The sequence below is a fragment of the Toxorhynchites rutilus genome, chromosome 3 (assembly GCF_029784135.1).
Source record: "Toxorhynchites rutilus septentrionalis strain SRP chromosome 3, ASM2978413v1, whole genome shotgun sequence".
In the NCBI taxonomy this organism is placed as follows: Eukaryota; Metazoa; Arthropoda; class Insecta; order Diptera; family Culicidae; genus Toxorhynchites; species Toxorhynchites rutilus.
Genome location: NC_073746.1, coordinates 286141264 through 286167105, shown reverse-complemented (window position 1 = coordinate 286167105; position 25842 = coordinate 286141264). Strand labels below are relative to the sequence as shown.

The 25842-nt window shown below is 39.2% G+C and overlaps 2 protein-coding genes across 5 annotated transcripts in view; one reads left to right on the top strand and one right to left on the bottom strand.

Annotated features, from left to right (window-relative positions):
* Nucleotides 1-11769, bottom strand: part of LOC129775758 (poly(A) RNA polymerase gld-2 homolog B-like) — a 38793-nt gene extending 27024 nt beyond the window's left edge. For 2 of the 4 annotated variants that reach the window (XM_055780832.1, XM_055780836.1), the window contains exons 1-2: nucleotides 11298-11769; nucleotides 8909-9374 (exon numbers count right to left, since the gene is read on the bottom strand). The gene's annotated coding sequence lies outside the window, so the exon portion shown is untranslated. Of the gene's footprint in view, nucleotides 1-8644; nucleotides 8785-8908; nucleotides 9375-11297 lie in introns of those variants that run through there. The other 2 variants (XM_055780834.1, XM_055780835.1) reach the window with 2 other exon arrangements.
* A 1580-nt stretch (nucleotides 11770-13349) lies between these two features.
* On the top strand, nucleotides 13350-16874 carry LOC129774280 (uncharacterized protein K02A2.6-like). The gene has a single exon (XM_055777997.1). It carries the CDS (start codon nucleotides 13350-13352, stop codon nucleotides 16872-16874), a length of 3525 nt encoding a protein of 1174 aa, XP_055633972.1.
* Nucleotides 16875-25842: the final 8968 nt, after the last annotated feature.

Below are 25842 nucleotides of genomic sequence, written 5' to 3'. Positions count from 1 at the left end.
CATTGCACCTACAGCTGTTGAAACAAGTTGTTTACCACAGTGCTGTAGAGTGTATTGTTCATCGGTGTGTGGAGGGGAACAAAGATTGTTGGCAAACAGTGATGTGCAAAATAAGTCGTAATCTCCAGGGACGTGTAAGGAGAACGAATGAAAGGCATCACAAAAAACTACAACATCTCGCTCTGACGCAGGCGCCATAGAAGGTAAAACGATCTCCACAAAACATCGACAATTTTGTTATCAACCTTTCGTCCGCACCGTCCGCTAGAACTGAGCTGGATCTATTGAACAAGGGATTGAATTTTGCCATCCATCATTTTACAGCTCTTTTTCCGAACGTGCCAGTAACAGAGGAGGTAGATAGTTTCGCAGACATCTGGAACGGAAACGCGTACCACCCAATCAGATCGAAGCATATCTTTTGGTAACGAAAACCTGTATGAATCAAAACTTCTTTTCGTTCAGGGAAAACTTCTACAAGCAAACGTTCGGTCTCAGTATGGGTAGCAAGCTATCGCCACTCTTGGCGGAGGTTTTCATGAAAGATTTTGAAACAGAGTTGGTGAAAGAAAAATTCTTTCCTCGAATGTGGAGACGCTATGTAGATGACATCTTCGCAGTTGTGAAAGAACGCTACTTGAAGCAGACGTTGGAGTTGTTGAATTCCCGACATAGGACGATTAAGTTTACCGTCGAAAAAGAAAAAGACGGTACACTTCCTTTTCTGGACCTGTACATTACCCGGAAGGAAGATAATCGGCTAAAGTTTGGGATATACCGTAAACCAACGTCTACGGATAGATATATAACCTCCGACTCTAATCTTTCCACTCCATGGTGTATCGTCTCTTCAACATACCAATGGAGAGAGATGATTACATAGTGGAGAAAAATAGAATCTACCATGCTGCAGAGCTGAATGGGTACGAGAGATGTTTTGTGGAGAAAATCCTTCGGAAACACGAGAAGAAGAAATTGAGAAAAAACAACAACATTAGAGCCTGAGAAGGAACAACACAAAAGGATCAGCCTACCGTACTATCCCAAAATAACCAACGCAGTCCAGTCTACACTTCGGAAACACGGATTTCATGTGGTGTACAAAAGTGAGAGCACCCTGAAAGACCTTTTGTGCAACCTGAAAGATAGAATTCCACCGGATGAAAAATCAGGGATCTATCAGATTCCCTGCAAAGACTGTACTAGTGTATACATCGGTCAAACTCGTCGGAAATTCAAAATCCACCTACGGGAACACAAGAATGCGGTGGATAATGAACGAGCCAACGAATCAAGTGTGGCAGTACATGCTTTAACTCAAGCCCACTGCGTAGATTGGGAGAAGGCAACACACATTTTAATGCATGGGAATCAATGTACATCTCAACCAGCGATTCCCCACTTATGAATGAAGAAGATGCACCAATATCATCTCAACTCTTCCATCTGACGAAGCTGATAACTCAGCAAAATATATCTTCGACAAGTACTGATAACCGTATGAATGTGTTAGTGCTCCATCGTAACCAGTCGGACACCGTCCAGTAGATGGGCAACATCGAGCCCGAAACCGGTCGACGAAAAAGGTAATTTTAACCCTTTTAATGTTTGTAAGGATTATAAGTGTTGTGTCCTAGTTCCGTGTCGCGTCCCGTGAGTGAATAGTAAAAAATAGTTTATTTATTTGTTTTTTATACACATATTTTTCGTTTTTTGAATATAAAAGAAGAATTTAATTTTTGATTCATCCCCTTAAAGCCATAAAATATCATTCTCATATAAAAAAATCCGAATTTTTCCAGAAGGTGATCGAGGATCATATTTGATTAAAAAAATTACACATTTTTGACGTAGAACTGTTACTTTATTCAAGTCGCTTGTTAATAACTTCGGACATTATTTTATAATGCGGCGAAGTTTTGGAAATAACTGTTTTGTGGAATGGTATGGTCCCCTGAAATGTTTTTGTTGTAGAATCAGTTGACGATAGTTGATTGATGATTCATTCTTGCTCTCGCAGAACAATACACAAGCTGATCGCATGTCGCACTTTGTTTCATGTCAATGCATTGAAAATTTACTTCGAACGCTATTCCGTTGGCCTTTTTCGTAATTAACATACACTCGACTACAGACGATTATACACTTGTTGCACCACATCTCATAGCTACATCAATCTTTCTGTGGCACCGCATGGAAACTACAACAATGGCAATGCTACATGTTATTAGTATTGTCTCAGTGGTATCGCCCGTCTCATCATTTTGCGCTATTATCAAAAGAAACGCTTCCGTTAATATTACTGGCCTCGAAAAAAGTTGCATTACTCATGCTCGAGATAAACGCAGCTGTTATCCTTAGTGGAGAAAGTTTTGCTATCGGCAGGCGAAACCCAATCACATACAAAACTCTAGAACGACATTTACTTTCTTGGTGACTGGATAAAAAAAAATTCAATCTGTTATTCTCATTAGCCTCGAAAATTTGCTTTGAAAATTTGCGAAAATTGCTTCATTATGATTATTAAGATTAGCGCAAATGCCAACCTTGTTGAAGGTGGTTTTGCGATTGACACGCAAACCCAAATAACTCACAATATTCCAGCACGACACATTCACTATGGTTTAGCTTGGTATTCCTCAAATAATTATGTGGCGCACAACCTCAACGCCTGCTTCGCCATAGCGTCAGTTCGTTGCATTGATGCATTGTCAAAGGCACCAACGAAGCCCTCATGATGACGGAAAACAAGCGATGTTAACTACTTGGAATAAAGAAAAAGTTTGAATATTTGCCTCAACAGAGATCCATTAATCATGCCCCAGCGCAAATACTCCTCTTCCGCTACCTCCCTCTTTGTTCATATTTATTATCGCGGCTGCATCATTCGCAGTCGTTCATTATAGTATCAACATATTAGGTGATTGTTGCATCGCGACAGGACAAATGCACACGAGAGCAGATGTAAATGGCGTTTCAGCGTAGCGAAGATGCTATTTGTACATACGGGTTATGAAACACAGTTACGCACACATACAGCGAGTAAGTAATTTGGTCGCATCCACAGCTCAAGATTCGAGAACTAATATTTCTTTTCGTTCTTTGTTCACGGAGACTTTAAATCATTCCCCTTCGTTGCTCGCCGATTAGTTGCTCGTTATTGACGACAGGGGTAGGGAAGCTCACAAATGAGCAGAGCAAATGTATGAGAAAATGAAAATGCTTCTAGTTTTCATCACTTTAAACTATTTACACACCAGGGGACTGTAATATATAGCATAACAAGCAAATGTTAGGGAATTTCCGATTCGTTTGGTATGTAAATCGTCAAAATCCGTTCGCGGCAAAAATAGTTATTAACGTTCACTTTTTTCATAAAAACGTGACCTGTCTTCTGATTTGGCACCCTTAATGAAAGACACATTTCTACGACAAAAATCCTACGCATATGTTCAAGTTCCAACAATGACAAAGTTATTGATTTTTTTTCTCTGTCGCAGGCTCGGTTTGGCTTAACCTGGCTCTAATTCAAAAATTACGCTCCGTAGGAAAATTCTGTTAATTTTAGACGTGGCGTTGGTTAAAGCAGCACTAAGGGATGTCTCGTGGAGCGATATATTCATACCCTCAGATGACTACGAACGTAATGAGGATACACATAAGCAACACGCCGCACTAATGTTCGAAATTCCTAATTCACTAGATGTTTTTCACTGCGGACTTCTTCTACTACTGTACTTCAACGTTATGCCGTTGTATTTTGTGTTGTTCACCGTTTTCGCAAGGTTTGCTCCTTTCAACAAGGACCGCTCGAGATTGAGAACCCCGTATCCGAAATGGCTTTCATCGGCTCTCATTCATGCTCTCAAATAAAAACACAAAAGAATTCAGAAACACAGCATGGATTCCTAAAAGAAAAGTCTGTTGTGGCGAACCGAATTGTCTTCCACCGTCATTGATTATATATCCAAAGGGTATCAAATGGACTGTATTTACACAGACATGAGTCAGGCTTTCGATGTGGTAGGAATAAACAGCATAATGCGCGCGGTAACTGATTTCGGCATTCACGGAAAAATGTTCGAACAGATTAAGACGTACCTAGAGAGCAGAACACAATACGCAAAAGTGCACAACGACGCATCTAGGTCCTTTGGTGTCCATTCCGCAGTTCCGCAAGATAGTCATTTGGGACCTATTCTATTTGTCATGGTTATGAATGAATTACTATCATTTTTTGACTAACGCAAAAGTTCTCATATACGCTGATGACATGAAACTTTTTCTTCCCGTGAAAAACATTGATGACTGCCACCCGCTTCAGCAGGATTTGCATAATTTTGCAAGGTTCGTTACAAATAAATTTGATGAACGTACTTTTACGTATGATAGGATTCCTAGGACTACCAAAATATGTGAACGGAAGAATTGTCAAACGATCATTGTATTTTACATTTCCCTCTGAAATTATTGCACATCTCATGTTTACGTAGTTCTCGAACCGCGAAAGTTCATTCACCTCTAGTATCTGAAATGACGATTTTCCCAGGCTTCTCAGAGTATGCACAACGACAAGCGGCGAATACAACAGTACTCAACACCAAAAAATACCCCCGACTTGCATATATTTGCAAAGCGGATTCCCCCAGACACATTAATTTTGAAGTCCGTGTTAGGGAAATACAGCTCAGTGGGAATAAAAATACCCCCGACTTGCATGTATATTTGCAAAGCGGATCTCCACAGGTACATCGATTTTGAAGTCTGTGTTGGGGAAACCGCCAATCGGGCCAATCAAAACTTGGCAGTTAGGGCGTTTAGATAGCGCTTGACATTTTATTAATTGTGATAGACGCGTGGAAATATTTCCTATCAATTGATGCAAACATCTTTCCGATCTGTTAAGAAATATTCGAGTTATAAGCATTCGAAATACGGGTAGGGTTAACACACAAATCGGCAGAACAAATGTGTGGGAAAAAAGGAAGTTCTTCCAGTTTTCATGAATTTAAACCGTTTAGAGATTAGCGAATTGTAATGTACAGCATATTAAATAAATCTTAGAGAATTTCCGATTCCATTGGTATGCAAATCATGAGAATTCGTTCACAGTGAAAATGGATATTAACGTTAACTTTATTTCATAAAAACGTGACCTGTTTTCTGATTTGGCACCCTTCCTGAAAGACGTATTTCTACGTCGAAAATTTGGCCGAAAATAGACTATATGGGACTTAGCCTGAGTTGAAATGACGGTGTGGAAAAAAATAATTATCGAATTTAAAGAACCGACCATGTACATTTTTTTTATTGGCCCAAAAAAAATCCCTGTGCAAAATTTCAGCTCAATCGAACATGATTTAGGGATGCCTCAATGCACTCAAAGTTTTGCCCTACAGGCATGTTCTAAAATGACAGGCAGAACATAGGGCTTCAAACTAAAAATTGTTATGTGGGTCTACACATGTTCATCTAGGGTCTAAGAGAACCGCTCTAAAGCTAAAAAGACGGAAGATAATATTAGACGCGGACAAAACAGGTCACTTGAGTATCTTGAATCTCTTACCCATTGGGCCAGTGATTGGATGGAACCTAGGACTAATTATGACATTCCATACTGAATGATCGAACCTTCTCGTTAAGTATGGGATGGGGTGGTTTCAGTGTTCGTAATGGTTCAATCATGTTCTATTCTGATGGGTCAAAAATGAGTATCAGAACAGTATCGCTGAAGTGTATCGTCTCAGAATAAAAATTTCTGTGGCTACGGGGAACTGCTCAACAGTTTTTCAGACAGAAATAGCTGCAATAATAGAATGTATAATTATCTGCCTCCAAAAAATTTATAGACAAGCTAACATCTAACATCAACCTAACATCTTCTCAGGAGTCAAGTGCTCTTCAAAAATTTTCTGAAATGCATTTGCCATTTTCGGCAACTAAGTCAGATAGATTCGGTACAACTGTACTGGATTCCTGGCCATTGCAGTATAGAGGGAAATGAACGAGCAGATGAATTTGCAAGATGCGGCTCAAGCTCACCCTTTACTGGTCCAGAACCATTCTGTGGAAATTCTGATTGTGTGTTGAAAAGTAAACTGAACAAATGGGAAGACCGGAAAATAATGGCTAATAGGATGGCTGTACATCTTAACCAGTCAAAAAAAATATCACGCCGAGTTTTGAAATTACTCCACAATAGCTGAGTCTTAACAAAAAAGATTGAGGTTTAGTACAAGATGATATTGTAATGATTGTAATGTCGAGAGGAAACATTTGCTCTGCAATTGCGGAGCTTTAACAAGTTGAGTACCACGGTTTTATAGCAACTCTATGGAAATTCATAAACGTATTAGGGCCATCGTTTCTTGCCTTAAAGGAAGGTATTTTTGTTCGAAAGAGAATGCTTATATACTTATATTAGTTACATTTATTATCATATGTTATACTGTTAGTCATCGGTGACTGACGCAGCCTGAGCGGAAACTTGGTGTCAGTCAAGGTGCTAACAAGACGCAGACTTCAACACCTTGATAAGGCTATGCTGGAGCCCTAGGAGGTTTGATTTGTGTCGCCGATCAGGATTATAAATTTCATCAAGCAGATTGTCCCTGATTGACACCTATCTGCTATAGCTTTCAGTCTACTCCTTCATCAATAAGTAGTTGATAAGCTTGAACCATAGTAGAAAAAGGGACACACAATAGTTCAAAACAATGGACGCAGGGTTTACACCCAACAGGAGGAAAAATATATATCGAAAGGAGGCTATTAGTTTGGAAATAAATTGAAATTCATACTGAAAATGTTTTCCATATGTCACGATAAGGCTTTTTCACGCAGGCCTCGCGAGTTGTTCTAATGGCGCGGGCTCCTTGCTGCTACAATATTGAACTCTTGTGGGACAAAAAACAAAAACAAATTAGAATGGCAGCTCGTATATTCCGAAAGGGTAATGTTTGTTTTATTGATGCCAATTGTGAAGAGGCTTTGCTTTGCTTTCCTAATTTTATTTCCAATTCATTTATTTGTAAGCTTTCCTAACTTTAAGCAAAGTGCAAATATTTGTTACAAGCCACTATGAGCATGGAATCCCTCAAAATTGTTCGAAACGCATTTTAAATGTCTAATGGAAAGCATATACTTGCTAACAGGGCCCTAACAAACTTCTCACACTCGATGGATCTCATGGCGGGTTTACATTAGGGAGATCTATAGCTATAGATGGATTTATTCTAGGTGTAAACGGGTGAGAATAAATATGATACACTTATTCGAGGTATATATAACTTGAATAAATTCAGCATATGTAAACGCTTGTGAATTTCCCACTGGTGAGAAACCACTGAAGTTGGATGCAGTTCTACTTTAGGTGAATAAATTCACCGAAAATATGAATATATTAATTATAGAAGTTCACGCTAGTGTAAACGGTTGATGCGATTTCTATAAATCTCATCATATTTCTTCACATGAATATATCACTAGTCTAAACCCACGGCTTACAGAGACAAGGCTAGTTCTTTAGCGAGTAAACATTTTTTTTTGATGACGTCATCCGAGTCGTCAGTGTAAACAGTCGCCAGTTGTATTTTGTTTTCCGACTTACGCGTAAATGTTCCTGAAATGAAAAATCGAAAATGGTTCAATGCGCTGTGAGCGGGTGTATAAATTATGAAAATGACATTATCGGGCCAAAAAAGAGATTCTTTCGCTTTCCGAAAAACCGAGAATTATGTTCTTTGTGGATAAATGTTTTATCAAATTATTCATGGTGTTAAATATAATCAACTATATTATCAACGCACAAACTTACAAAGCACGAAAAATAAAAAATAAGAACACATTGTTTACTTCAACGACTCAGATGACGCCACTAAAAAATGACTGATCCGGAGTAGCTAGCCTTGTCTCTGTAAGCCGTGGTCTAAACCCACCCTTACACACTAGCCACAATTTGGACTCGTCCGACGTCTGAATTTTACAACAAGGACATACGACAATAATTTGAAGTGAAAGTTATGGAAAGGTAGAACGAAATAAATTTATTCAATTAAAACGAGATGCGTAAAAGAAAACATGCGTAATAAAATCACATGTAATTGAATGTCATTACCAACGCGTGAAGTTGCTCTCAAACACTGAAATACGATACATAACTCCCAAGCGTGATTCTTGGTAAAGTTCAGCATCTTTATGCATATCGGCTTGTTTAAAAGTCAACAAACACACGTAAACATGTTTTATCTTAAAACTCAACTCAAGCTAAGGCATAATCAGTTAAAATTTATGCTAGGCTAAATATAGCCCGAAGATAATGAACCAATTCGAGTTCAACCCGAGACAAGGATATTAGAATATGTTATAGTTTTTTAAAGCCCACTAAAATTCGATACCATCAGAACTTGTTTCTAGTCGTTTCAGGTATATTTTTCTTCTGGGAAGCTGCAATGGTTTTTTGCCTGCATTTGAAGATTCGTTTGCATGCTAAGAACGCGATTAAGAACGAATATCAACAAGAACGGTGCTATCCATAGGACAACATGAAACTATTATAAACATCGCCATAGTTTAGGTTAGGGCAGCAGCATTATGCACGGAACAAAAGACCTTGGTACACAGCTATCTTTGAGCGATATATCACCTCGACAGTAAACCGACATGCTAATTGGCTAACGTTGAGTGTTGGCCCACAGAGAAAAACATCTTCGAAAATAAAACTATTACACAATACATCATAAAACGAACGAGACGAACGCAAGTTTCAGTCACAATTTTGCATTTACTCCGCAACAATGGCAACATTTTCAATAATTCAACAATGTCCTTTTAAAGACACAATATATGCACAAACACAGATAGGAAAACATGTCTTCCGTTCTTTTTCTGTCGTTCCACACACGCTTACCTTTTTTTGGCTCTACTCGTGAATGCTTCGAACGCACAAAATTCGCACCATTTTCATCTGTTCGCAGAGTGCACCCTGGGACTTCGATCCGGATTCCGGTAACTCCGAGTCGGCACAGGCTTCCGCCGGATATTCACGCTAACTTGCGAGCTTCTAGTGCAGCCAAATTTCAGAATCAGAACGTTCTCAATCGGTAAGATTCAAAAACACCAGTCCAATAATCTTCGGAAATGAAAATTGCTTCTTTTCGCTGCCTTGCGCTCCTTGCACATTAGCTCTCTCTCCCGCTATCTATGCTCACAATAGAATCTCCTCTTCTTTCGGTGTTTGCTTTCTTTGGCTCTTCCAATCGCACGCGCGCACACTTCTGATCTCGCTCTCGTTACTCACTTTCGCTCTGTTATTGTCTCGAGGCTCGATACATCATCTATTCGATGTCAATGATATCGTGGCAGTGTGCCCAAATCTGGAACGAACGATATGTGATTAATTTTATGAACAAAGCAGAAGCGAGCAACGATATGATAATTTAGGTGCTGGATTTTATATTTCGATATAAGGAATTATAAGTACAGTAGTGGAACACGTCATTCCGTAGTAATTTGTAACAGACCTTCCTGAAAATTGTCAGTGAATGGTAGGCTCTTGCTTTTTTGTTTTTGGTCATGACTTCCGCATTATCTGACCACTGGTGTACACGACCTTACAGATGAATAGTTAAATGATTTATATTTGACAAAATAAAGTTTCAATCGAAAATGAAACGGATATCCGGTAGCTATCGTAACAAAATAGCCCATTAGGCGTGAGTTTTTGTTTAAAATTAAATTTATATTAACTCATAGCATTACTTACAGTATTATTTATACTATTAATTTATAAACTTTACTCAGAATTAACCATTGGTATATTATGATAAATAAACAATCAATTTTCAGCAGTTGATGGTGACAACCGATTGTGCTTTGCTTCGTACACCAGACCAGCTTCAGAGAACAGTATTTCGCTGTAAACACTACTGCAAGGAGCTGAAGGATAAACTGTAGCAAACTTTGTCAGTTGGGGTACTGCTCAGAGTTTAATGACCACCAAATACAAGGATCGTGATTGCGATTGATTCGAAATGTTTTGACTTAACAGCAGATTTCGTTAGCAATAGGATTTTGTTTCTGAGCGCGACGCAGACTATTAATTTCATTTGCCACTTCGTTGAAGAGCAGTTCCAAAAGATGTCGTGACATACGAAGTAAAGTTCGAGTTTCATCTCTTTTGCTTTGTTGAATGTGTTGATTTTTTGAGATTTTTTATCAGACTATTTCCGTTTCGAAGACTCCTAAGCCTCGGGTCGCTTGTTCGCTTGCAATCAGATAATTTGCATCTTCTCCTAAGTAGTACAAGACAGTTCTTAGTTTTTTGTCAATCTTGAATGAAAATAATTGATTGATGATCTTTGCATATTTAATTTTCCTTTATTATTATCCTTTATTTGCTTCATGCAAACATGTAGTTTCTCCCAGTTTCGTATTAGAGAGCAAATGAAGAACTATTCATATTCGCAAATAAAGGCTGTGGAATATGCGGTCATCCAACCTCGAAGCTTGCCAGATACCCGGTATCCAGTATACAGCCAAACCATACCGTTTCATCACAAGTTTAAATATTTTAATATCTTTTTTTCCGTGGTTGTATCTCATTTTTATTCCTTTATTTTGTTCTCCATGGTGATCATGTCACTCAATTCCGTAGATAATTGGGGTTTTATTAGGAATTCCGAAAGCATCGATATCTCAATTCAATGGAACAATATCTATGACGGCAAATATATTCATCAAAAAATTTGCAAATTAATCTTGTTTTCTAATAAAAATCGAACTGTTTGAAAAAATCATCATGAACAAAACACATGAATTTGCACATACAGCAACATACATATCTTGGCAAAACTACATACTCAACAACAGAAAAATTGATAAGAATTATCGCTAATGTAACAAAAGTTCGGTTCCAAATTGTATATATCAACAAAGTACGAAGCATTTGCAATGCAACGTGGACAAAATGTTCCTACAATTAATGCTACACTGTTGCATTATGCGAATGCATATCTGCAAATCATTTGTTTTGCATAGAAATGCACTCATACAAATGTAGCCTAACTCAAATTTTGACGACAAATTGTACAATACAAGGCCATCCATTGACATCAGCTACCAGTATGATGCATTGGCATATCGCTATATCTGTGTGAATTCAGATGAGTCCCCTTTCACATACATATATAGTATCGTACTTCATTTTTTGTTTGTTTGTTTTCATCTATATTCGCTTCAATTTTATGCAAAGAAAACAAAAATAAACCGAAATGAAAAATAGCTGACGCAAGACTTACCGATTTTATCAAATGTTTAAAACCAATTTTCGCAGACCGTGTTAACAGCGAATCTGACAACGCTGGTGTCAGAAGCATTTATCTATCGACCACGAGATTGGCGCTGACACTACGAGATCGCGATTCAACGAGTGTCTTCTTTTTCTTTTCTTCGCTGGTCTCTCTATACCGACACTGTGCGATAAAAATGTAGCAGCAGAAGCGGCGGCTATTCCTCGGCCCCTTGCTTCTGTCGCCCTGAACTTAAAGTTTTATCTTTGCTATCGCAAATCTGACACCAGCGATAATCAACTTCACTTTACACAACTGTCTTACCCTCGATTAAGGCTCAACCGGTGCACTTATTTCTGATGAAAGGATTCTCCCCTTTCAAAAAGAATGATTCCGATTTAAGACTAGTCTTCTTCTTCACACGAAAAACTGCATGAAAAGATCGACGATGCTCTCTCGCTTCGACCCGTTGCCGTCGTCCAAACGTAGAGCAATGGCGGTACAAACCGGAGCCAAATGTAGGAGAGGATCCAAAAAATCAGACAGTAAATGAAGAAAAGGGATGGCGATAAAAAGAATGTCATAAACATAATGAACGTCATGAGCAAGCGAGACGGGTTTCAAAGGGTGGGAATGTTTATCCAGCTGTTCAACTTCTGTATTATAAATTTCAAATTAATTCATGTTGACAGCATTGAGCTTCGTGTTCCGTTATTTTGATTCGAAAATAATAATGGATTATCGGGTGTAAAAAACACACTTTCAAAATTAAAATTATCAATAAAAATTACTTTTCCATGTCGAATATTTATTCTATGTACTAGAGTAAGGACTTCTAAACATTGGGCAACCGCAACCCGATCTATGTTGGCAATGTCAATGTCATCTCCAACTCAGCCGTGCAAATTGAGGCAACTCAATCATGATGAAATCGTAAAGTTTTCATCCGTCATCATGAACTGCATAATCACTGGTAGTGATGCCGATTCTTTTACTTCTAAAGGAAACCGTATGGAGAGCAATTTATGGAAAGAGTTTTTGGAAAAAATACTTTACATGAGATTTTTATTAACACGAGAGAAATTAAAAAAAACAAAAGCATTTGATTTTGCAAATAGCATCAAATTGAATGTATGAGCGACTTTTTGAAACTCTAAAATGGAATCAAAAGGAACCTTGGAAATACAATTTGAACATAACAGAAAAATCTGTTTGTATGGCATTTCTGGGTGTACTTTTTCCGAAATTACAGCCAGAGATGCTAGGTTTGAAGACATGTCTTCAATTTGAAGACATATAATATCATGGACAGACATACAGCTGTACTAGCGTTGTACGTTGTACGTTGTACCTGTGTGGGTTGAATTTAGTGATCCCTTTCCCCAACGATAAAAAGAAGCCACACAGTACCCGTACACCATCGTAGCATGACGGACATACATTGGTTGTACATTGTACCGCATGTCAAACTGACAATCAGAAATCTGACCAATTTTCACCACACATTTCAATGAAAAAGGTTTTTATTTAGCGTCTAAACTATCAAACACAACAAACAAGTTTCCAATTTGATTTATTAACTCAAAAGAAAGTCAATGAAAAGAATGTTTACCAAGTGTTTTGATTTGGCTTGTTCATGCTACCCACCACTATCCGTCTATGGCGCTGCGCTCAGTACAACTGTAGCCATGTAGAACGGTGAAACAGGTCGGTACAGGTACAGCGATTGTACCGAGTTGCTTGCATGGTTCTAGCGCTGTACATGGTGACAGACATACAATTTTCGAAGTACAACGCAAGTACAGTTGTATGTCTGTCATAAGTATAACATACTGTGAAGACATTTGATTTTGTGATGACTGCTACCTTGGCTACCATGACTGTTGATAGATCACAGTAGCCATGCCAGAAGCAGGAGTGACATGCTTTTAGATTTGTGCTTATTCTAGTTTTACCTTCCAACTAATAAAGACATGAAATCCTCAAGCTCTCATAATTTATTTGACTACTGAGAAGGTAACATTTTTGGCGACGAGGTTGAAGCCTGAAGATTTATCCGAGATGACCACCGAATATGGAACTCAAGCCGGATCCGAAGCTGGAGCAAGTGGAGGAGAAATTCCGTTGTCCGTTGTGATGCAGCAAATGGCCGAGCAAAACAGCCGTTTGATGAAGTTACTGGAACAGTTCACCGGTAACCAAGCAACGTCAACACAGCAAAACGCTCCAGAGAAAATTCTCGAATCCCTTGCGACCAACCTTAAGGAGTTTCACTTCGATCCGGAAAACGGGTTGACTTTCGATCGCTGGTTTTCTAAGTACGAGGATCTATTCAGGCAGGATGGCAGAAGCTTGGACGATGCCGCGAAGGTTAGACTTTTGCTGCGGAGTCTCAGTGTTCCAGTGCACGAGAAATTCCTCAACTACCTGCTGCCGTCCCACCCACGCGATTTCACCTTCGACGAAGTTGTAGACGAGATGAAGCAGATTTTTGGTCAGCATAAATCTCTGTTCAGCAAGCGCTACGACTGCCTCAATATTGAGAAGAACGAAGCCGACGATTTCGTAACGTATGCTGGAATCGTCAACCGTCAATGTGAGGATTTTGAACTTCAGAAGCTCACCGTGGATCAGTTCAAGAGCCTGGTGTTCATCTGCGGTTTCAAGTCATCGAAGGACACCGACGTCAGGACCCGACTTCTGTCGAAGCTCGAGTCCGATCAAGCTGAAACCATCAACCTGGCAGGACTGGTCACCGAGTGCCAACGACTTTCGAATCTTAAACACGACACGGCGTTGGTCGAGAAGAAACCGACATCTTCAGCGGTCCAGGCAGTTCGGCAGTCAAAGAAGCAGCCGAACAACCAGATGAAGTCATCAGCAGACATCAAGACACCTCCATCACCATGTTGGCAATGCGGCGCAATGCACTTTGTGAAGGACTGCAAATTTTCGAAGCACACCTGCAAACAGTGCGGGAAAGTGGGCCACAAAGACGGCTACTGTGGTTGTTTTTCCAAGTCATCAACTACGGAGTCGAAAGCTGGTTCCAAGAAGAAGAAGCCTTTCAACACGAAGGTTATTCAAATCGTGAAGCAGGTCCGTAGCCGTAGAAGGTTCATCACCGTCAATTTCAACGGAAAATCGGCCGAGCTCCAATTGGATTGTGGTTCCGACATCACCGTTATCAGCACACACACGTGGAAAATGATTGGCTCACCGTCATCAACGGTGACTAGCGTAGAAGCATCAACGGCATCAAGGGAACCACTCGAATTGGTTGGCGAATTCACCTGCCCGGTTACTATCGGGAAAACTACGAAGGCATCGGTCTGCTACATCACATCAGTTGAAGATCTGAACGTCATCGGACTGGACTGGTTGGACGCGTTTGACTTATGGTCGAAGCCGCTTGCTGCCAACTGCAAACAGGTGAATCTTTCCAATTTTTCACCTTCCTCTGATCAGCACTTCCTTAAGCAATATCCTGAAGTTTTTCAAGATGGTTTGGGCTACTGCATGAAGACGAAAATTTCACTGTCTCTGAAGCCGGATGCCCAACCCGTTTTCCGACCAAAGCGACCGGTGCCTTTTCATGCCATCCAAAAGGTAGAAGAGGAGCTGGACATCATCTCGCCGGTCGATTTTTCGGACTGGGCAGCACCCATCGTCGTTGTCAAGAAACCGGGGGGAAAAGTGCGTGTATGTGCCGATTACTCGACTGGGCTCAATGCAGCACTGGAGACCAACAACCACCCTCTTCCTACCCCGGAGGAGATCTTCAGCAAGCTAGCCGGCAGTCAAGTCTTCAGCATCATCGACCTGTCGGATGCCTACCTTCAGGTGGAGGTCGATGACGAATCCAAGAAGCTGTTGACGATTAACACCCACCGTGGGTTATTCCGTTTCAACCGATTGGCTCCAGGGGTCAAGTCAGCACCCGGTGCATTCCAGCAGCTAATGGCGAAAATGGTTTCGGGTCTACGTGGTGTGGAAGTTTTCCTCGACGATATTCTGGTGCACAGCAAGACTCTCGTGGATCATAACCGAATCATCCACATGCTTTTCAACCGTCTTCGTGACTATGGATTCCGTCTACGTGTGGAGAAGTGCCGATTCCACCAGGATCAAATCAAGTACCTTGGACATATCGTTTCTGCTAAAGGTATCCAACCCGATCCAGCCAAGATTGCAGCCATTTCGGAAATGCCCGCACCAACCGACGTTCCCACCTTGCGCTCGTTCTTAGGTGCAGTCAACTTTTACGGCAAATTCGTCCGCGAGATGCACCAACTACGCCATCCGTTAGACAACCTTCTGAAAAAGGACACGAAGTTCGATTGGAGTAAGGAGTGTCAGCACGCTTTCCAAAACATCAAAAAAGTGCTACAATCTGGTCTGTTGCTCACCCACTACAATCCAGAGCAAGAGATTATCGTGGCAGGAGATGCGTCAAAAACTGGCATTGGTGCAGTTATTCTTCATCGTTTTCCGAACGGCATCATCAAGGCTGTGTCACATGCATCGAGATCGCTGACTGTAGCAGAGCAGAACTATAGCCAAATCGAAAAAGAAGCGTTGGCATTGGTTTTTGCTTGCACGAAGTTCCATCGTTTGCTGTGGGGTCGCCGGTTCACGCTTCAAACGGACCATCAACCATTGCTGAGAATTTTCGGATCCAAAAAGGGCATTCCTGTACATACCGCAAATCGGCTCCAACGATGGGCCCTGACACTTTTGGGATACGATTTCAACATCGAATACGTATCAACTCAAGATTTCGGTTACGCTGACGTACTTTCCCGGCTTATCAGCAACCATCCGAAACCCGACGAAGAAGCAGTCATCGCTATGGTTCGAGTCGAAGATGACGTTAGTTCCTGTTTCCATGACTCTATTCAAGATCTTCCAGTCACCCACAAGAGCCTGAAGATCGCCACTAAGAAGGATGCCGTGCTCCAGAAGGTAATTTCTTACACACAAGGTTCCTGGCCATCACGGTGCGAAGGTATCGAAGATGTAGAAGTTCGATCTTTCTTCAGCCGTCGAGATTCCTACTCCGTAATTGACGACTGTATCATGATGGCGGATCGAATTGTAGTTCCCAAAAGCCTGCAGAAAAGGATCCTCAAGCAAGTTCACCAAGGACATCCTGGCATCGAACGGGCAAAAGCTATCGCTCGTGGAATCGTTTTCTGGCCGACAATAGATGAAGACATCACCAACTACGTTCGTAGATGCCCAAGCTGTGCGAATGCTGCAAAATCTCCACCACATGCTCAACCACAACCGTGGCCTCGAGCTGAAGGACCCTGGCAACGGCTCCACATTGATTTCGCTGGACCTGTGGATGGAGAATACTATTTAGTTGTGGTGGATTCTTTCTCAAAGTGGCCGGAAATACTGCAAACTCGTTACCCGACTACTTCCACAACGACCACATTTCTTCGAGAATGCTTCGCAAGATTTGGAATTCCTACAGTCATTGTGTCGGACAATGGAAGCCAGTTCACCAGTGCTGAATTCCGTGATTTCTGCGAAGAATTTGGGATCGTCCATTTCCGTACAGCTCCGTATCATCCATAATCAAACGGGCAAGCGGAGAGGTTTGTGGACACCTTGAAGAGATCGCTGAAGAAAATTGTCGACGGAGGAGAGAAGTCAACCCTTACTGCGCTTCAAACGTTCCTGTACGTCTACAGATCCACTCCATCAGCGGTTCTGAGTGGACAATCTCCAGCCGAGGTAATGCTTGGACGCAAGATGAGGACAACTTTGGACCTGTTACGACCGTCACCCAAACCAGAATTTCACCCGCAACATCAACCAGTCAAGCGAAGTTTCCTAGCTGGTGCTCGAGTTTATGCCAAAGTCTACTCTGCAAACGATAAGTGGAAGTGGATGCCCGGTGTTGTGCTCGAAGCTATTGGCAACGTCAACTACAACATATTATTGGACTGCCAAGTTGGTCGACGCAAAGTGCTACGTTCGCACATTGATCAACTCCGAACGGGAATGCAAGAAGTTGCTCCTGCACCAGCACCATTATCTATCTTGATTGACGACTTTGGACTTACTCCAGCTGAACCAACACCTCAGCTGGACAGAACCCAATCTTCGATCCAGAACGATCAACCAACACCTAATGAAGTCCTGAACTTGGATCAACCAACATCTGATGAGGAGCACGTTGAGTCAGCCGAGGTTCTTGATCTTCAAGATACGTTGTCGAGTGAAGGAGATGAAACTCTACTGTCAATGGATGTTCCCCAGCCGATTCTGACATCGACACCTTTGCAACGTCCCGTGCGATCAACCCGGCCACCAATCAAGTTTCAAGATTATCACTGCTACCAAATTAGAGGGGGAGATGCTACCTTGGCTACCATGACTGTTGATAGATCACAGTAGCCATGCCAGAAGCAGGAGTGACATGCTTTTAGATTTGTGCTTATTCTAGTTTTACCTTCCAACTAATAAAGACATGAAATCCTCAAGCTCTCATAATTTATTTGACTACTGAGAAGGTAACAATGACATTATAAAGTATGTGAAGACATTTCAATATGATAGTGTATGAGTATTTTTGGAAGATATTGGGCCTGATCACGAACATCACTGTCACGTACGCTTTCATGTCACTTAGGCTGAGGACATAGTGAATGCGATGCGATGCGGGCGCGGGCGCGGAATCGTTTGCGGGAAAGTTCCTTTGTTTACTACTGTGGAAATCAAATGCAAACCGCCCGGACCTGACATAGTAAACGCGATTTCAATGCGGCGAAACTGTGTGTGGAGTGTTTTACCGCGAGTGAACGCAAGTGGTGGTTGCCAGACGATTTTCATAAATATTTTCACAATCGAACTCATCGCACGAGAATAAAGACTGAGTTGTTAAATTATTATTTTCGTTTGTTCGATGAGTTATATAACTTTATTCTAATTTACATAATGCATATAACGAAAACGTTACGTTAAGGGCTTTCCATTTACCATGTTCACAGATAACAACGATCTCACAATTCAACTGTTTATAAAATGAAGACATGTTATCATATCTGGCATCCTTGTGCTGGATTGTTTACATGTAGAATGGAGTGGAATGAAACATCATAAAACGCGCGATCTAAAGCGGTCAGTATGTCATAGCAGACGATGAGCTCCAATTAATCGCTCCGCATCGCATCGCATCGCACCGCACCGCGTTTACTATGTCCTCAGCCTTACACTTCACTTAATCATTTTGTGTCTATCATCATTGCCACGGACAGTTGCGTGTGAAAATTAACTCCGTGAATTGAAAGTGTTCATTCCCGTTTATAAGAGACATGTTGGTTGCATAATGTCGGGTGCTTAAACGTTGTGTCGGTTGCATAATTTTGGACGTTTGAACGTTATGTAGGTAAAATTAATACAGCGTATGATATAATATTCCATTTAATTAATCGTATATTTTAGATCGACAAGTTTGCGAAGATCGAAGATCGAAGATCCAAGTATAGATGATAAGTTTGCTGAATCAAATGCTGGCTCAAAGATGAGGAGGAATAGTTGGTTGCTCGGGAATAATGTAGTTGTTGAACATATGGGAATGTAATTTTACGCTAGAGATAAAACATGTCTATTATGTTTAATAATCGAAATCTCGCATATTCTTGTACTCAGCTCTGTCTTACTCGTTTGAATAGTGAGAAATATTTAGAATCATTTTTTTATGAACCGTTTTTACAATTTTGATGAATAATAATATCTTCTTTATATTAGAACAAACCCGACTTTATCTACCTCACGATCAGTATAATCTGAGCTACTCCCATAAGGAAAGTTTAATCCTCTTATCCTTTCCATTCTCGTGTAATTTGATATACGGGACATGAGGTTTGATTTAATTATTTAAACAGAAACTAGTCAGCAGCGTCGGTCAGAAGCATAATCCTCATGGAAACTCTGATGGGTTTGAAGGATTTTGACAAAAGGGAAAGTCATTCTTTAGACGGAAAAATTTTGGGAAAAAAAACTAGAGAAGAATTTAAAAACAGTATCTTGTAAATGCTTTGCAATGATAGATTAATTTTTTCCTTGTTTGAAACTTATTATCACTTTTTTAATATTCCTTCATTCAAAGTATGTCTTCAAAACAATACCGTTGAAAATATCTATAACTTAAAAGTTATAATTATCGTCCTGATTGTGGTCTGGTCCGCCAATTGTGAATGTTTGAATTACAAAAAACTGGCTGCAATATTGGAAAAACTTTACAGTTATTATTTTATATTCAAAATATCAACAAATCAATATTATACATAATCAATAATGATCGTATTTGGACCAGTGGCCTCCATTGCCATTTTATGGTGCTGCAACTCTCTCTTAGTCTAATCCTAAAAATAGAAGCAAAAAAGACGGGTGGGTAATGTCGGGGACATAACCGGAGTGACGTAGGACAATACAAAGGGGACAGCTTTTGTTAAATATATATTTTAAATATATTGTTTTATTTTGCACTGGTACTAACGCGCTCGGCCTAGCTACCCTTGCGGGGAACTCCAGATCAACACGGTTCGAGCGGGATTTTGCCTTTCCCTTCACTTTTCGTCCTTTACCATGTCCAGACATGGCTGCTTGGGTTGGTTTGTCGATGTGTTGTGATGCGAACCGATGTGGTGTACGGTTTGAATGAGAATGATCGTTACGGCAGCGGAGCGGGGATTTTTAAGCTGACTGGCTGGCTCGAGAATTACGCATGTGTGAGACTGTGACCAATGTTTCGTTCATTTTTTTCTTTTTCCTTTCCAATCGTGCTTCATTCTATTTCGCTGCTGTTCTGGTTGCCCGTTTTGGTCGGTACGATTTGAGGAGCACAAAATGGACCAATCAAAAATGGGCACATAGTGCATTTTGACAATGCTTGATATTTCACAATTATTCAATTATTTATCTCAAGAAAAATGAAATGTTATTCGTTATGATAGATGCGTAGATATATTTCCTATCAATTGATGCAAAAACCTTTGCGATCTATTGAGAAATGCTCGAGTTATAAGCGTTCCAAATCTTGCATTTTTTCCTACTTGTTCAGTGCCTGGATTTCCATTTCACCCCCTATATCTTCCGGTTAGACGTAGTCCTACGTCAAAAAATCTGTTCATTCAGGACAATCGGAAGTAGACCTTCGCCATGTTTCAATGGGCCTACGGGAACTACATTTTTAATCCCTCATTACATCCCATAGCGCATTTACCGAATCCAAATAAACAAATTTACGTCCTCTGGATACGTCAGAATTTCGTTCTAAAAATGCCACCAGGCGGATAAATTGCTGTTTGCTTATCTTTTGTTTCTTAAACAAGACAAGACAAGATTCAAAATGTTAGCAAAAAGCTAAATAAATAAGAAATTAAACTAGCTCCATTCCATGTGACTAGCTTTCACCATCTAAAACACAAGTGACAAATATACCTGTTTTTCTCCGTGACATGACAGTATCGTTTTTTTATTATCTGTATTCTAGTGATTTTCAACTCATTTGGCTGGTTCGTCACTTTTTACTTCCATTTTTGGAAGAATGTCGGGAGTGAGAATTGAACTCGTGACCTTTGGCGTGAGAGGCATGGATGTTACCACTACGCCAGATCGTCTCCACTGTATCGTGGTATTCAGAATAACACAGAGTTCATCAAAGTTGCCACGACGGATGAACTCTTCTGGATTCTACACACACGGTGACAGCCGTAATAAGGTTGCATACAACTCACTTCGTTTTCACCGTGAAGTGACGTTCGTGATCAGGCCCATTATCTTCATGAAATTGGTCGAAAAAAAAGAAATGAGGCTTTTGTCTTAGTGTCATCCACTAACTTTTTCATCGATGTCACTTTTGTTTACTTCTGTCCTTAGTAATCAATGGAGACTTTTTTTCTTTGTGCCATTCACTCGCTTGTTTTTCCTTCATAGAACATTTATCACAGTTCCATTTTTGAGGAAGAATCGAAATGATATTCACTCAATTAACGGTTCAGCATGTCAATAATAATAAAATTTAGTTCGTGGTTGCGCAACATATTCTTTGTGCACATTTATTGAAATAAACTTCAAACTTCAGGGTAAGTTGAATGAATGTTCTATATATAACAATTATTATAAACCTTGAATAATCTATCATATTTTGTTCAAAATTTCAGTTTCCTTGAATATGATTGTGAAGACATTTGAAGATATTTTTTCATACCATCTGAAAAAATCACCTGGCATCCATGATTGAAATTTAACGAACGAAGAAATCAAAATGAATAGCAATTGAACGAAAAGGTTGCCGACACACGCGCGCTACTCGACATGATAGGTTGAATCGAGAAAGTTGGTCCGACTTAAGTTGGCAGTTACCTAGTGTGTATGCTCCCATTTGATTACACATGCTCTCAACTTTTTTGAAATATTCGTTAAGTTGTTTTCCAACTTAGGTTGCCTTGTGTGTAGATGGCCTAACATTTTTTTTCGCGAATTGTAAATAACATATAAAACGAAAACTGCGTCTGGTAACGAAACGAATGTGAATCGCAATTCATTCGAATTTCTCCCAATAGAAGGTTACTCTTTTATTATGTCTGAAGATCAGACTCTGAATGGAAACCGAACTCATGAACACCGCCGAGACACATGTAATCAACCCTTACGCCACTAAACGCTCAGCAATGGAAGCTACCATTTCCTAATTCGTTTGAATAATTATAATAATAGTTGATAATACGAATAACCTGAATAAAGTGCGCTACACATACAGCATCACCGTCACTATCCCGTCAACTATTTTCTTGGACTTCGACGTCAAAGTTGCCGGCGATTGTGTATGTGAATGCTACCATACGATTTCCATGGGATAACATTTGACATTTCATTCCTTTACGTTGACTTCACGGTGACGGGACGCTGTATGTGTAGCGCGCTTAACACAGTTTGATTAAAGTAATTTCAAAATGGTTATATTTTTATACACTTAGAAAAATCCTCGGTCGAAAACTACCAAATACATTTAGTAATGCAAACATTAGTAGAATGTACAAATGTTTTGTACATATTGTCAACAAACCCGCATCCCTACCAGAGGTTAGTATATTTTACTCGATAACATTAGTAAACTTGAATATTATAATACCTGAAGACTGGGGAGAAAAGCGCGTATTAACTACTTTTATTGTTGCCATAACCCAGCAAACATTAAATCGTATAATTTTGCACGTGCCAAGTCTTACAAGAAATCCGAATAAATCATAATCGCATATAATATCAATCAAAGTATGTGTCGTGTATATTTGAAATCGCATAAAATGCAAAACTCGATTTTATATACCATTATCAAATTAAGTCGCAATTCGGTATAATAAACATCAATTTTATGATGTACATTGTCGTAAAATATATTTAATCCACATCATATGCGTATCCCAGCAAACATTAAATCGTATAATTTTGCACGTACTAAGTCTTAAAAGAAATCAGAATAAATCATAATCGCATATAATATCAATCAAAGTATGTATCGTGTATATTTGAAATCGCATAAAATGTAAAAACTCGATTTTATATATCATTATCAAATTAAGTCGCAATTCGGTATAATAAACATCAATTTTATGATGTACATTGTCGTAAAATATATTTAATCCGCATCATATGCGTATATTACGCTGATGCAGTTTGTGTGTCGTATAAGCGTATAATTTAAATCGATTCAGTACTGTAGTAAATCGTGTTGCATGCTGAAGAAAATCATGAAACAGTAAATCATAATAGATCCTAATAAAGAACATATTACATCATATTGAAATGTCAATGAAATGCTATAACATTGACAAGTTTCATTTCATAACAGCAATGTTTGAACACATACGAAAGAATAAAATAATTAAATTTAAAAAAAGTGGCTGATCCTACTGCATAGAATGTATTAGGATATATCATATCGAATCATATGTATGAGTTTTAACCGCTGTTGAATTAAATTTCAGATAGCCGCGTGAGATAGCTGGTGGATGATAATCCAGACTACCGGAGTTCGAACCCACATCGGAGCAGTTTTCACCAAACATCAATCTGTGTCATTTTAAACATGCATATTCCACTCCCAACATAAGTCAATCAATCAATTATTATTTCTACGAACATAAATACTCATATATAAAAATGGCGATTCGTGAGGTTATAATAAACATTTAACGAAAATATTTTGCGCCATTTGGTTTTTTTTTCTATGTCTGTAATAAATCGTATATGAGTATGGCAAAAGTCGTATTTGGTGCTTTGACAATTCATGAATATATTCATATTAGATCGCAATTCAATTCCAACATAATCGCTATTATAGTCGGTCAAAGTTGCATATTCATCCAAACAAATTCAGTAAGCATTTGTCATGTATGTATATGGCCTCCACTTTTGCATGCATATGCCAGTTAGGCGCATTATATGCCAACCAAATTTTAGGGCATATGATGTTATATATACGCTTGTTATGCGATTTAATGTTTGCTGGGATATTACACTAATGCAGTATGTGTGTCGTATAAGCGTATAATTTAAATCTATTCAGTACTGTAGTAAATCGTGTTGCATGCTGAAGAAAATCATGAAACAGTAAATCATATTAGATCCTAATAAAGAACATATTACATCATATTGAAATGTCAATGAAATTCTGATGCACTCGAAAGTTTCAACCGCTGTTAAATTAAATTTCAGATAGCCTCGCGAGATAGCTGGTGGATGATAATCCAGACGACCGGAGTTCGAACCCACATCGGAGCAGTTTTCACTAAACATTAATCTGCGCCATTTTAAACATTCATATTCCACGCCCAACACAAGTCAATCAAACAATTATTATTTCTACAAACATAAATACTCATATATAAAAATGGCGATTCGTGAGGCTATAATAAACATTTCACGAAAATATTTTGCGCCATTTGTTTTTTTCTATGTCTGTAATAAATCGTATATGAGTATGGCAAAAGTCGTATTTGGTGCTTTGACAATTCATGAATATATTCATATTAGATCGCAATTCAATTCCAACATAATCGCTATTATAGTCGGTCAAAGTTGCATATTCATCCAAACAAATTCGGTAAGCATTTGCCATATATGTATATGCCCAGCAAACATTAAATCGTATAACTTTGCACATGATAAGTCACATATAATTTCGTATCAAATCACAATCGCATAAAATATCAATCAAGATATCGATCATATATATCTAAAATCGCATAAAATACAAAAACACGATTTTCCATGTCATCGATGGATTGAGTGGTAACGTTGTGGTATCAAATCGCATATCAGTCCAAAAAGCATCGCATATCGTTATATACGGCTTTATATGCGTACAAAATATGGCATATACGTATATCGCCTCCACTTTTGTGTGTATATGCTAGTTATCTGCATCATATATCATACAAATGTGTCTTGGTTGTATGTATATCGCCTCCAATTATAGCTATTCATACGACTTAATGTTTGCTGGGTGGCCTCCACTTTTGCATGCATATGCCAGTTAGGCGCATTATATGCCAACCAAATTTTAGGGCATATGATGTTATATATACGCTTGTTATGCGATTTAATTTTTGCTGGGAAGGCAATACAGAGGTATAATAAGGATATAATTCTGATACGTGCATTTTCATCGGGAAAATGTAGCCGATATTTGGCTTACGAATCATGGTTCTTCTTGACATCTTTATTTATTAGTACGGTACAAAATGACTATAGATTGGTAGCATTCACTAAAAAATTCGTTATATTTACTAATTATTTCTCTCAGTGTAGTTATATTTTTATGGGTGTACGCAATGTTCTGGAAAAAGGTAATGAAGACGGTTGAGTTTCGAGCGACATAGCATGCGCTGCCAAAATTATTTCGCAAATAATGACGTCAGTCGTTGTGTTTATCTTTGATTTCTCGCTGCATCCTTGTGAAAATGCTATTTTCATGAAGTAATTTATCAATGAAAAATGTACATTTTTGTAGAGCTCCCGTTGAATATGAGGCTAATGTGATAGCGTGAAGTGAATATTTGTGGAATCACGTCGAAAAATACGGATAAAAGTGATATTTCCATGTTCCATTTTCACTCCCCCACGTTCATAGGAACAAACGAAGTTTCATTATTTTAACCGTTATGCAGTTGATGTTCCGAAGGCTCTCAGTGTCGGTGTGTATGTTGTGAGATAATAATCGTCAATTAATCAAAATTTCACCGAAAATGTTACTGCTTTCGAGAACAAAGCATACGACTGCTCTCTGGACCTTTTTACCACATGAATAATCGAAATAAGCCACGATATAATTGTCATCTGTTAAAAAACAACCAGTTGAATGATTTCATGAGAATTTTGGCTCAAATTATCATGTAATCGTAAGTACTTTCAACATTGTTTTGTTTCTTCCATATACATTCCATATTGAATGCAAATAATTACGACACGATATTCTGCGTGCCAATACAGATACACTTCGCCTGCTGCTCCACTTCTATATGTTCTCATTGGG

Coding starts and splice junctions, on each gene's coding strand:
- LOC129774280 (XM_055777997.1), top strand. CDS start 13,350: ATGACCACCGAATATGGAACTCAAGCCGGATCCGAAGCTGGAGCAAGT.